This window comes from Osmerus eperlanus, chromosome 25 (genome assembly GCF_963692335.1).
Source record: "Osmerus eperlanus chromosome 25, fOsmEpe2.1, whole genome shotgun sequence".
Taxonomy (NCBI): domain Eukaryota; kingdom Metazoa; phylum Chordata; class Actinopteri; order Osmeriformes; family Osmeridae; genus Osmerus; species Osmerus eperlanus.
Genome location: NC_085042.1, coordinates 4,753,514 through 4,765,650, shown reverse-complemented (window position 1 = coordinate 4,765,650; position 12,137 = coordinate 4,753,514). Strand labels below are relative to the sequence as shown.

General features: G+C 45.9%; 3 protein-coding genes and 3 pseudogenes across 3 annotated transcripts; all 6 read left to right on the top strand.

The window, feature by feature from the left end:
* The first annotated feature begins 642 nt into the window (after window positions 1–642).
* LOC134012339 (retinol dehydrogenase 14-like) lies at window positions 643–5,612 on the top strand (annotated as a pseudogene).
* On the top strand, window positions 1,915–4,280 carry LOC134011843 (E3 ubiquitin-protein ligase TRIM35-like). Its single transcript, XM_062451337.1, has one exon. It carries the CDS (start codon window positions 2,108–2,110, stop codon window positions 3,515–3,517), a length of 1,410 nt encoding a protein of 469 aa, XP_062307321.1. The 5' UTR covers window positions 1,915–2,107; the 3' UTR covers window positions 3,518–4,280.
* On the top strand, window positions 4,531–9,677 carry LOC134012338 (retinol dehydrogenase 14-like; annotated as a pseudogene).
* On the top strand, window positions 6,010–8,376 carry LOC134011844 (E3 ubiquitin-protein ligase TRIM35-like). The gene has a single exon (XM_062451338.1). It carries the CDS (start codon window positions 6,204–6,206, stop codon window positions 7,611–7,613), a length of 1,410 nt encoding a protein of 469 aa, XP_062307322.1. The 5' UTR covers window positions 6,010–6,203; the 3' UTR covers window positions 7,614–8,376.
* LOC134012337 (retinol dehydrogenase 14-like) lies at window positions 8,627–9,700 on the top strand (annotated as a pseudogene).
* Window positions 9,701–10,106: 406 nt separating this feature from the next.
* LOC134011842 (E3 ubiquitin-protein ligase TRIM35-like) lies at window positions 10,107–12,026 on the top strand. The gene has a single exon (XM_062451336.1). The coding sequence runs from the start codon at window positions 10,301–10,303 to the stop codon at window positions 11,726–11,728; it is 1,428 nt and encodes a 475-aa protein (XP_062307320.1). The 5' UTR covers window positions 10,107–10,300; the 3' UTR covers window positions 11,729–12,026.
* The last annotated feature ends 111 nt before the right edge of the window (window positions 12,027–12,137 follow it).

Sequence of the window (12,137 nt, the reverse complement as noted above, 5' to 3'; positions counted from 1 at the left end):
CCGAAACAAAGGGATTTTGTGTTTCATTGATATAGTGAAATGAATGGTAATCTGAATGTTAAAAAAGACAAATCATTCTACCCACCGGCACATTTAAACTGATTTTATTTGTATCATCTGAAAGGTTTTTTATTGTTTCTCCCCATCACCATTTAAAAAAAAAATCTGAATAAATGATAGTTCTATACAATGTTTGGAAAGTTTAATTGAATATTTAATTCAGTAAAACATATCCATGATTAATCATAACAAGCTTTAACACTTTAGAATTAGCCCCAGAGGAGAGCGACGCATTCACATGATGTCATTTCCTGTCTGTTCTACATCCTCTCTTGTAGGATGCTGTGACTGACTGTCTTTCCCTTCCTCTCATCTACAACCTGATGAAGTGAATCTTAAATTTGACAAATCATTGAACAAAAATTACAGGGGATATGTTAGAAACTGGAGATTGGCCAGATATTTACATAACCCTTTTTGGACATATCCCACCTCATGAAATCAGTGTTGTCAGGGCAGGAGGGGCTCCCTGCTGGGTGGGAGGAGATACAGGAGTGTCAGAGAGACCACATTCCTCCTTCCTGCAGAGAGAGAAGAGGCTGGACATCCTGATCAACAACGCAGGTCAGAGTCTGGGAGAGCATGTCGTCTCTGGACACTCTGAAGGTGGAACACCACAGAAACTTCTGCTGACCGAGTCTGTAAAATGTGTTTGGATAGAGAGACAGCAGGATAGACACCTGAGCCCAACAACATGAAACACAGCATGACAAAAACATTGATACCACACAGTATATCTGACACTGGTTCTATGTCATCTTTCCTCCCAAATGTTATCACTGTCTCTCCATTTCCCTCCCCCCCCCTCCCCCCCCCCCCACCCCACCCCACCAGGTATGCCCGGTCTCCTGGACTAGACTGACGATAACTTCAGCATGTGTTTCGGGGTCAACCACCTGGGTCACTTCCTGCTCACCAACCTGCTGCTTGGCCGTCTGAGAGAGTGCTCCCCGAGCCGCGTGGTCACCCTCGCCTGCTCCAACTACAAATACCAGAAGCTGGACTTCCAGGACCTCAACTACAACCTGCTGCCCTTCTTCACCTACTGCCGCAGCAAGCTGGCCAACCTGTACTTGACCCAGGACCTGTCCCGCATCGCCCAGGGGCCTAGGCTGTGCACCCAGGTGACTGTCCTGCTCACGCTCTTTTTAAGGATGCTGATGCAGGTGGTCATGTGGATGTTCTTTGTGCCGTGTGAGATGGGGGCTCAGACGGTGGTGTGGTGCTCCGTGTCCGACGAGGCCGCCAAGCACAGCGGGGGCTACTTCACAGACTGCCGGCCGGCCTCTCTGAGGCCCTTCGCCAGAGACCAGGGAGTGGCCAAGAAGCTGTGAGAGGCCAGCGAGAGACTGGTCAACCTGGTCTGAAGAGATCTGGAGAGACTAGCCAACCTGGCCTGAAGAGATCTGGAGAGACTGGTCACTCTGGTCTGGAGATATCTGGAGAGACTGGTTATGTTTTTGTTGAGATGTGAGTTTTAGTATTTATTTATTGTGCATGAGAATGTATTGTTTTCAAATGTTTTTTATACTTTCAAATTATGACATTAAACAGTTATGTTTTCTTCTGAATACTTCACATACATATAAATAGGATACTCTATGAAATCTCTTTATTCACAAATTCATGAGGTATTGAACTTGCTTATTTAGAATACTGATGTATGAAGATAATTCGGACAGAATGCACGCTAAGTGTTTTATCTAAATCTTTTGAAAATCTTTCCAACCTTACCAAGACATACTAGCTCTGTTGGACATCTTGCAGTCCAACATCACCATCTAGAGGACTGAGACGGTAATGCAGTTGTAGGTACGTACCGTTGCAAGGTATGAACTTTGAACAAGTTAAGTGAAATTGAAAGTAGATTTACGACATTGCATTGCCGAAGCAAGACGCCATTTCAGGGTGTGGGACAGACCAGAGAGTTATGTTTGGTGAAGTTTTAAAAAGGTAAAGAGGCAACTTTATTGTTTTGGTCAGAATTACATAAAGATACTCTGCATTTGATTATATCTCGATATTAGCGGCAGTATTTCCAGAAACCATGGCTGACAAATTTGAAAGTTACCTGACCTGTCACGTCTGCTCAGAGACTTTCAGAGATCCTGTGTCTCTGGGCTGCCATCACAGCTTCTGCTCCAGCTGTCTGACTAAGTTCTGGGATCAGGCTAAAAACAAGAACTGTCCTGTTTGTAAGAGAAAATCCTCTAAAGAAGACCCAGGAGTAAACTTTTCATTGAAGGATTTAGCTGACTCATTTGCTGGGAGACAGAAAGCAGGATTGTCTGAAGAGAGGAGAGGAGAGGAGGGGGTCGAGGTGGTGTGTAGCAAACACTCAGATGAGCCTAAGTGGTTCTGTGAGGAGGAACAGAGAGCTGTGTGTCACGTCTGTGAGTTCCCTGCCCACCACAACCACAAGGTGGTTCCTCTAGAAGAGGCAGTGAACAGCCTGAAGGAAAAACTGAAGGATGACTTACAGTCTCTGCAGGACAAGCAGGACAAATACAAACATGTGGAGGAGACGTACCAGAAAGTAGTGCAGCACTCTAAGAAGCAGCTGGTCACCACGGAGACACAGATCAGGGTTCAGTTTGAGAAGCTGCACCACTTCCTGAGAGAGGAAGAGGAGGCCAGACTGGCAGCTGTGAGGGAGGAAGAGGAGGAGAAGGGGAAGACCATCTCCAGAGAGATGAAGAAGATTCAGGCCCAGATCTCCTCTCTCTCCGTCAGCATCTCTGCTGTGGAACAGCAGCTGCAGAAACAGAAGGTGTTGTTTCTCAGCAGCTATAAACACACTCAGTCCAGCACCAGAGCCCAGGTCACACTGCCGGATCCACAGCTGGTCTCAGGAGCGCTGATAGACGTGGCCAAACACATCGGTAACCTGACCTTCAGAGTGTGGGAGAAGATGAGGGGGGTGGTCAGCTTCACTCCTGTCATTCTGGACCCCAACACTGCATCACCCTGGCTCTCTCTGTCTGATGATCTGACCAGTGTTAGATACACAGGCTCATGGCAGCTCCCTGACAACCCAGAGAGGAACACCAAGTACACCACTGTTCTGGGTTCTGAGGGGTTCAGCTCAGGGAAGCACAGCTGGGAGGTGGAGGTGGGGGACCATCCTCACTGGAATATAGGTGTGGCCAGAGAGTCAGTAGACAGGAAAGGAGAGATAAAAGTATCCCCAAAGTATGGAGTCTGGTGTATAAAGCAGATGAGTGGTAAATACACTAATGGTCTGGGTAAGACTCTCCCTCTGAAGAGGAGACTCCAGAGCATCAGAGTTCAGCTGGACTGGGACAGGCGGGAGGTGTCCTTCTACGACCCTGAAGACATGACTCACATCCACACTGATAAAGACTCCTTCACTGAGAAACTCTACCCATACTTCTCTATTGGAGGAGCTGGTGATGCCAAACACCCTGACGTAAAGATCTGCCAATCAAGCGTCTAGTAAATGATCTTATTATTACTGTTCTGATTAACTTGTCAACCAGCCCAGTCAGGTAACATATGATCCTCCATGTATGTTAGTCACATACAGTATGAAGGTGTTGGAATTGGTCCTCGGCCCTCATACTGGGTCTGTTGTATCTCTGTTGTATCTCTGTTGTATGTATCTCTGTTATGTGTTGCTTCTTCAAGAAGTTAGGATGAAGTACTGGTGATGTGATGTAACACCCACAATATGTAGATACATTGTATGTGTGTGTTTTGGGGGCAGGATTGCTTAATCAAGCATCTGAAAGGAGGTGGGATGCAGAGGGGTGGGGAGGGGGTCATGTATCACTGTCATGTTAAGATATCTTCATAATGGAGTTATATAACGATGACTGGATCTAGGGGCTCATGACCAGATGTGTTTGTGTGGGACTCAAATATTTGACTGTCCAGATATTTGAGTGTGTTCACTGTACAGTTTGAGGTGAGCAGAATGTTTACTTTTAAATCATTATAATTGGTTATGGTTCGGATTACATAGCTTATATGTTGTCATATTACCGAAACAAAGGGATTTTGTGTTTCATTGATATAGTGAAATGAATGGTAATCTGAATGTTAAAAAAGACAAATCATTCTACCCACCGGCACATTTAAACTGATTTTATTTGTATCATCTGAAAGGTTTTTTATTGTTTCTCCCCATCACCATTTAAAACATTTAAAATGTGAATTAACTGTGATTTAAAAAAAAAATCTGAATAAATGATAGTTCTATACAATGTTTGGAAAGTTTAATTGAATATTTAATTCAGTAAAACATATCCATGATTAATCATAACAAGCTTTAACACTTTAGAATTAGCCCCAGAGGAGAGCGACGCATTCACATGATGTCATTTCCTGTCTGTTCTACATCCTCTCTTGTAGGATGCTGTAACTGACTGTCTTTCCCTTCCTCTCATCTACAACCTGATGAAGTGAATCTTAAATTTGACAAATCATTGAACAAAAATTACAGGGGATATGTTAGAAACTGGAGATTGGCCAGATATTTACATAACCCTTTTTGGACATATCCCACCTCATGAAATCAGTGTTGTCAGGGCAGGAGGGGCTCCCTGCTGGGTGGGAGGAGATACAGGAGTGTCAGAGAGACCACATTCCTCCTTCCTGCAGAGAGAGAAGAGGCTGGACATCCTGATCAACAACGCAGGTCAGAGTCTGGGAGAGCATGTCGTCTCTGGACACTCTGAAGGTGGAACACCACAGAAACTTCTGCTGACCGAGTCTGTAAAATGTGTTTGGATAGAGAGACAGCAGGATAGACACCTGAGCCCAACAACATGAAACACAGCATGACAAAAACATTGATACCACACAGTATATCTGACACTGGTTCTATGTCATCTTTCCTCTCAAATGTTATCACTGTCTCTCCATTTCCCTCCCCCCCCCTCCCCCCCCCCCCACCCCACCCCACCAGGTATGCCCGGTCTCCTGGACTAGACGGACGATAACTTCAGCATGTGTTTCGGGGTCAACCACCTGGGTCACTTCCTGCTCACCAACCTGCTGCTTGGCCGTCTGAGAGAGTGCTCCCCGAGCCGCGTGGTCACCCTCGCCTGCTCCAACTACAAATACCAGAAGCTGGACTTCCAGGACCTCAACTACAACCTGCTGCCCTTCTTCACCTACTGCCGCAGCAAGCTGGCCAACCTGTACTTGACCCAGGACCTGTCCCGCATCGCCCAGGGGCCTAGGCTGTGCACCCAGGTGACTGTCCTGCTCACGCTCTTTTTAAGGATGCTGATGCAGGTGGTCATGTGGATGTTCTTTGTGCCGTGTGAGATGGGGGCTCAGACGGTGGTGTGGTGCTCCGTGTCCGACGCCGCCGCCAAGCACAGCGGGGGCTACTTCACAGACTGCCGGCCGGCCTCTCTGAGGCCCTTCGCCAGAGACCAGGGAGTGGCCAAGAAGCTGTGAGAGGCCAGCGAGAGACTGGTCAACCTGGTCTGAAGAGATCTGGAGAGACTAGCCAACCTGGCCTGAAGAGATCTGGAGAGACTGGTCACTCTGGTCTGGAGATATCTGGAGAGACTGGTTATGTTTTTGTTGAGATGTGAGTTTTAGTATTTATTTATTGTGCATGAGAATGTATTGTTTTCAAATGTTTTTTATACTTTCAAATTATGACATTAAACAGTTATGTTTTCTTCTGAATACTTCACATACATATAAATAGGATACTCTATGAAATCTCTTTATTCACAAATTCATGAGGTATTGAACTTGCTTATTTAGAATACTGATGTATGAAGATAATTCGGACAGAATGCACGCTAAGTGTTTTATCTAAATCTTTTGAAAATCTTTCCAACCTTACCAAGACATACTAGCTCTGTTGGACATCTTGCAGTCCAACATCACCATCTAGAGGACTGAGACGGTAATGCAGTTGTAGGTACGTACCGTTGCAAGGTATGAACTTTGAACAAGTTAAGTGAAATTGAAAGTAGATTTACGACATTGCATTGCCGAAGCAAGACGCCATTTCAGGGTGTGGGACAGACCAGAGAGTTATGTTTGGTGAAGTTTTAAAAAGGTAAAGAGGCAACTTTATTGTTTTGGTCAGAATTACATAAAGATACTCTGCATTTGATTATATCTCGATATTAGCGGCAGTATTTCCAGAAACCATGGCTGACAAATTTGAAAGTTACCTGACCTGTCACGTCTGCTCAGAGACTTTCAGAGATCCTGTGTCTCTGGGCTGCCATCACAGCTTCTGCTCCAGCTGTCTGACTAAGTTCTGGGATCAGGCTAAAAACAAGAACTGTCCTGTTTGTAAGAGAAAATCCTCTAAAGAAGACCCAGGAGTAAACTTTTCATTGAAGGATTTAGCTGACTCATTTGCTGGGAGACAGAAAGCAGGATTGTCTGAAGAGAGGAGAGGAGAGGAGGGGGTCGAGGTGGTGTGTAGCAAACACTCAGATGAGCCTAAGTGGTTCTGTGAGGAGGAACAGAGAGCTGTGTGTCACGTCTGTGAGTTCCCTGCCCACCACAACCACAAGGTGGTTCCTCTAGAAGAGGCAGTGAACAGCCTGAAGGAAAAACTGAAGGATGACTTACAGTCTCTGCAGGACAAGCAGGACAAATACAAACATGTGGAGGAGACGTACCAGAAAGTAGTGCAGCACTCTAAGAAGCAGCTGGTCACCACGGAGACACAGATCAGGGTTCAGTTTGAGAAGCTGCACCACTTCCTGAGAGAGGAAGAGGAGGCCAGACTGGCAGCTGTGAGGGAGGAAGAGGAGGAGAAGGGGAAGACCATCTCCAGAGAGATGAAGAAGATTCAGGCCCAGATCTCCTCTCTCTCCGTCAGCATCTCTGCTGTGGAACAGCAGCTGCAGAAACAGAAGGTGTTGTTTCTCAGCAGCTATAAACACACTCAGTCCAGCACCAGAGCCCAGGTCACACTGCCGGATCCACAGCTGGTCTCAGGAGCGCTGATAGACGTGGCCAAACACATCGGTAACCTGACCTTCAGAGTGTGGGAGAAGATGAGGGGGGTGGTCAGCTTCACTCCTGTCATTCTGGACCCCAACACTGCATCACCCTGGCTCTCTCTGTCTGATGATCTGACCAGTGTTAGATACACAGGCTCATGGCAGCTCCCTGACAACCCAGAGAGGAACACCAAGTACACCACTGTTCTGGGTTCTGAGGGGTTCAGCTCAGGGAAGCACAGCTGGGAGGTGGAGGTGGGGGACCATCCTCACTGGAATATAGGTGTGGCCAGAGAGTCAGTAGACAGGAAAGGAGAGATAAAAGTATCCCCAAAGTATGGAGTCTGGTGTATAAAGCAGATGAGTGGTAAATACACTAATGGTCTGGGTAAGACTCTCCCTCTGAAGAGGAGACTCCAGAGCATCAGAGTTCAGCTGGACTGGGACAGGCGGGAGGTGTCCTTCTACGACCCTGAAGACATGACTCACATCCACACTGATAAAGACTCCTTCACTGAGAAACTCTACCCATACTTCTCTATTGGAGGAGCTGGTGATGCCAAACACCCTGACGTAAAGATCTGCCAATCAAGCGTCTAGTAAATGATCTTATTATTACTGTTCTGATTAACTTGTCAACCAGCCCAGTCAGGTAACATATGATCCTCCATGTATGTTAGTCACATACAGTATGAAGGTGTTGGAATTGGTCCTCGGCCCTCATACTGGGTCTGTTGTATCTCTGTTGTATCTCTGTTGTATGTATCTCTGTTATGTGTTGCTTCTTCAAGAAGTTAGGATGAAGTACTGGTGATGTGATGTAACACCCACAATATGTAGATACATTGTATGTGTGTGTTTTGGGGGCAGGATTGCTTAATCAAGCATCTGAAAGGAGGTGGGATGCAGAGGGGTGGGGAGGGGGTCATGTATCACTGTCATGTTAAGATATCTTCATAATGGAGTTATATAACGATGACTGGATCTAGGGGCTCATGACCAGATGTGTTTGTGTGGGACTCAAATATTTGACTGTCCAGATATTTGAGTGTGTTCACTGTACAGTTTGAGGTGAGCAGAATGTTTACTTTTAAATCATTATAATTGGTTATGGTTCGGATTACATAGCTTATATGTTGTCATATTACCGAAACAAAGGGATTTTGTGTTTCATTGATATAGTGAAATGAATGGTAATCTGAATGTTAAAAAAGACAAATCATTCTACCCACCGGCACATTTAAACTGATTTTATTTGTATCATCTGAAAGGTTTTTTATTGTTTCTCCCCATCACCATTTAAAACATTTAAAATGTGAATTAACTGTGATTTAAAAAAAAAATCTGAATAAATGATAGTTCTATACAATGTTTGGAAAGTTTAATTGAATATTTAATTCAGTAAAACATATCCATGATTAATCATAACAAGCTTTAACACTTTAGAATTAGCCCCAGAGGAGAGCGACGCATTCACATGATGTCATTTCCTGTCTGTTCTACATCCTCTCTTGTAGGATGCTGTAACTGACTGTCTTTCCCTTCCTCTCATCTACAACCTGATGAAGTGAATCTTAAATTTGACAAATCATTGAACAAAAATTACAGGGGATATGTTAGAAACTGGAGATTGGCCAGATATTTACATAACCCTTTTTGGACATATCCCACCTCATGAAATCAGTGTTGTCAGGGCAGGAGGGGCTCCCTGCTGGGTGGGAGGAGATACAGGAGTGTCAGAGAGACCACATTCCTCCTTCCTGCAGAGAGAGAAGAGGCTGGACATCCTGATCAACAACGCAGGTCAGAGTCTGGGAGAGCATGTCGTCTCTGGACACTCTGAAGGTGGAACACCACAGAAACTTCTGCTGACCGAGTCTGTAAAATGTGTTTGGATAGAGAGACAGCAGGATAGACACCTGAGCCCAACAACATGAAACACAGCATGACAAAAACATTGATACCACACAGTATATCTGACACTGGTTCTATGTCATCTTTCCTCTCAAATGTTATCACTGTCTCTCCATTTCCCTCCCCCCCCCTCCCCCCCCCCCCCACCCCACCCCACCAGGTATGCCCGGTCTCCTGGACTAGACGGACGATAACTTCAGCATGTGTTTCGGGGTCAACCACCTGGGTCACTTCCTGCTCACCAACCTGCTGCTTGGCCGTCTGAGAGAGTGCTCCCCGAGCCGCGTGGTCACCCTCGCCTGCTCCAACTACAAATACCAGAAGCTGGACTTCCAGGACCTCAACTACAACCTGCTGCCCTTCTTCACCTACTGCCGCAGCAAGCTGGCCAACCTGTACTTGACCCAGGACCTGTCCCGCATCGCCCAGGGGCCTAGGCTGTGCACCCAGGTGACTGTCCTGCTCACGCTCTTTTTAAGGATGCTGATGCAGGTGGTCATGTGGATGTTCTTTGTGCCGTGTGAGATGGGGGCTCAGACGGTGGTGTGGTGCTCCGTGTCCGACGCCGCCGCCAAGCACAGCGGGGGCTACTTCACAGACTGCCGGCCGGCCTCTCTGAGGCCCTTCGCCAGAGACCAGGGAGTGGCCAAGAAGCTGTGAGAGGCCAGCGAGAGACTGGTCAACCTGGTCTGAAGAGATCTGGAGAGACTAGCCAACCTGGCCTGAAGAGATCTGGAGAGACTGGTCACTCTGGTCTGGAGATATCTGGAGAGACTGGTTATGTTTTTGTTGAGATGTGAGTTTTAGTATTTATTTATTGTGCATGAGAATGTATTGTTTTCAAATGTTTTTTATACTTTCAAATTATGACATTAAACAGTTATGTTTTCTTCTGAATACTTCACATACATATAAATAGGATACTCTATGAAATCTCTTTATTCACAAATTCATGAGGTATTGAACTTGCTTATTTAGAATACTGATGTATGAAGATAATTCGGACAGAATGCACGCTAAGTGTTTTATCTAAATCTTTTGAAAATCTTTCCAACCTTACCAAGACATACTAGCTCTGTTGGACATCTTGCAGTCCAACATCACCATCTAGAGGACTGAGACGGTAATGCAGTTGTAGGTACGTACCGTTGCAAGGTATGAACTTTGAACAAGTTAAGTGAAATTGAAAGTAGATTTACGACATTGCATTGCCGAAGCAAGACGCCATTTCAGGGTGTGGGACAGACCAGAGAGTTATGTTTGGTGAAGTTTTAAAAAGGTAAAGAGGCAACTTTATTGTTTTGGTCAGAATTACATAAAGATACTCTGCATTTGATTATATCTCGATATTAGCGGCAGTATTTCCAGAAACCATGGCTGACAAATTTGAAAGTTACCTGACCTGTCACGTCTGCTCAGAGACTTTCAGAGATCCTGTGTCTCTGGGCTGCCATCACAGCTTCTGCTCCAGCTGTCTGACTAAGTTCTGGGATCAGGCTGAAAACAAGAACTGTCCGGTCTGTAAGAGAAAATCCTCAAAAGACTTTCCAGGTATCAACTTTTCATTGAAGGATTTAGTTGACTCATTTGCTGGGAGACAGAAAGCAGGATTGTCTGAAGAGAGGAGAGGAGAGGAGGGGGTGGAGGTGGTGTGTAGCAAACACTCAGAGGAGCCTAAGTGGTTCTGTGAGGAGGAACAGAGAGCTGTGTGTCACGTCTGTGAGTTCCCTGCCCACCACGACCACAAGGTGGTTCCTCTAGAAGAGGCAGTGAACAGACTGAAGAACAAACTGAAGGGTGACTTACAGTCTCTGCAGGACAAGCAGGACAAATACAAACATGTGGAGAAGACCTACCAGGAAGTAGTGCAGCACTCTATAAAGCAGCTGGTCACCACAGAGACACAGATCAGGGTTCAGTTTGAGAAGCTGCACCACTTCCTGAGAGAGGAAGAGGAGGCCAGACTGGCAGCTGTGAGGGAGGAAGAGGAGGAGAAGGGGAAGACCATCTCCAGAGAGATGAAGAAGATTCAGGCCCAGATCTCCTCTCTCTCCGTCAGCATCTCTGCTGTGGAACAGCAGCTGCAGAAACAGAAGGTGTTGTTTCTCAGCAGCTATAAACACACTCAGTCCAGCACCAGAGCCCAGGTCACACTGCCGGATCCACAGCTGGTCTCAGGAGCGCTGATAGACGTGGCCAAACACATCGGTAACCTGACCTTCAGAGTGTGGGAGAAGATGAGGGGGGTGGTCAGCTTCACTCCTGTCATTCTGGACCCCAACACTGCATCACCCTGGCTCTCTCTGTCTGATGATCTGACCAGTGTTAGATACACAGGCTCATGGCAGCTCCCTGACAACCCAGAGAGGAACACCAAGTACCCCCATGTTCTGGGTTCTGAGGGATTCAGCTCAGGGAAGCACAGCTGGGAGGTGGAGGTGGGGGACCATCCTCACTGGAATATAGGTGTGGTCAGAGAGTCAGTAGACAGGAAGGGGGAGCGTTGTGCATCCCCAAAGTATGGAGTCTGGTGTATAAAGCAGATGAGTGGTAAGTACACTAATGGTCTGGGTAACACTCTCCCTCTGAAGAGGAGACTCCAGAGGATCAGAGTTCAGCTGGACTGGGACAGGGGGGAGGTGTCCTTCTACGACCCTGAAGACATGACTCACATCCACACTCAGAAAGACTCCTTCACTGAGAAACTCTACCCATACTTCTCTATTAGAGGAGCTGGTGATGCCAAACACCCTGACGTAAAGATCTGCCAATCAGAGGTGTCTGTGATGTCATCCCAGTGAGGTGTGTGGTAGTTGTACCTGGTTGTTGTTGATGATGATGATGATGATGATGATGGTAGAACATGCAGGAGGAAGATCCCACCTCTCTGCTCTGTTGGTCACTCTGATGTTAAAGTTTTATATTGATACTGTTCACTGTGGTAATATACAGTGGATGTTATATCATAATATTCTGTACTGCATCATTACAAATGATTCTGTCCACCTGCACATTTAAACTGATTTTAATTTGATCATCTGAAAACATGTTTGATGTTGCTCCACGTCACTATTTGAAGAGTATGCTAATTCACTTAAAAATGTATCGGAATAAATCATAGTTCTATACAATGTTTGGAAAGTGTTTTTCACCTATTTACTTCAGTAACACATATCCATGATTACTCATTACATGTTTTTTAACTTAAGA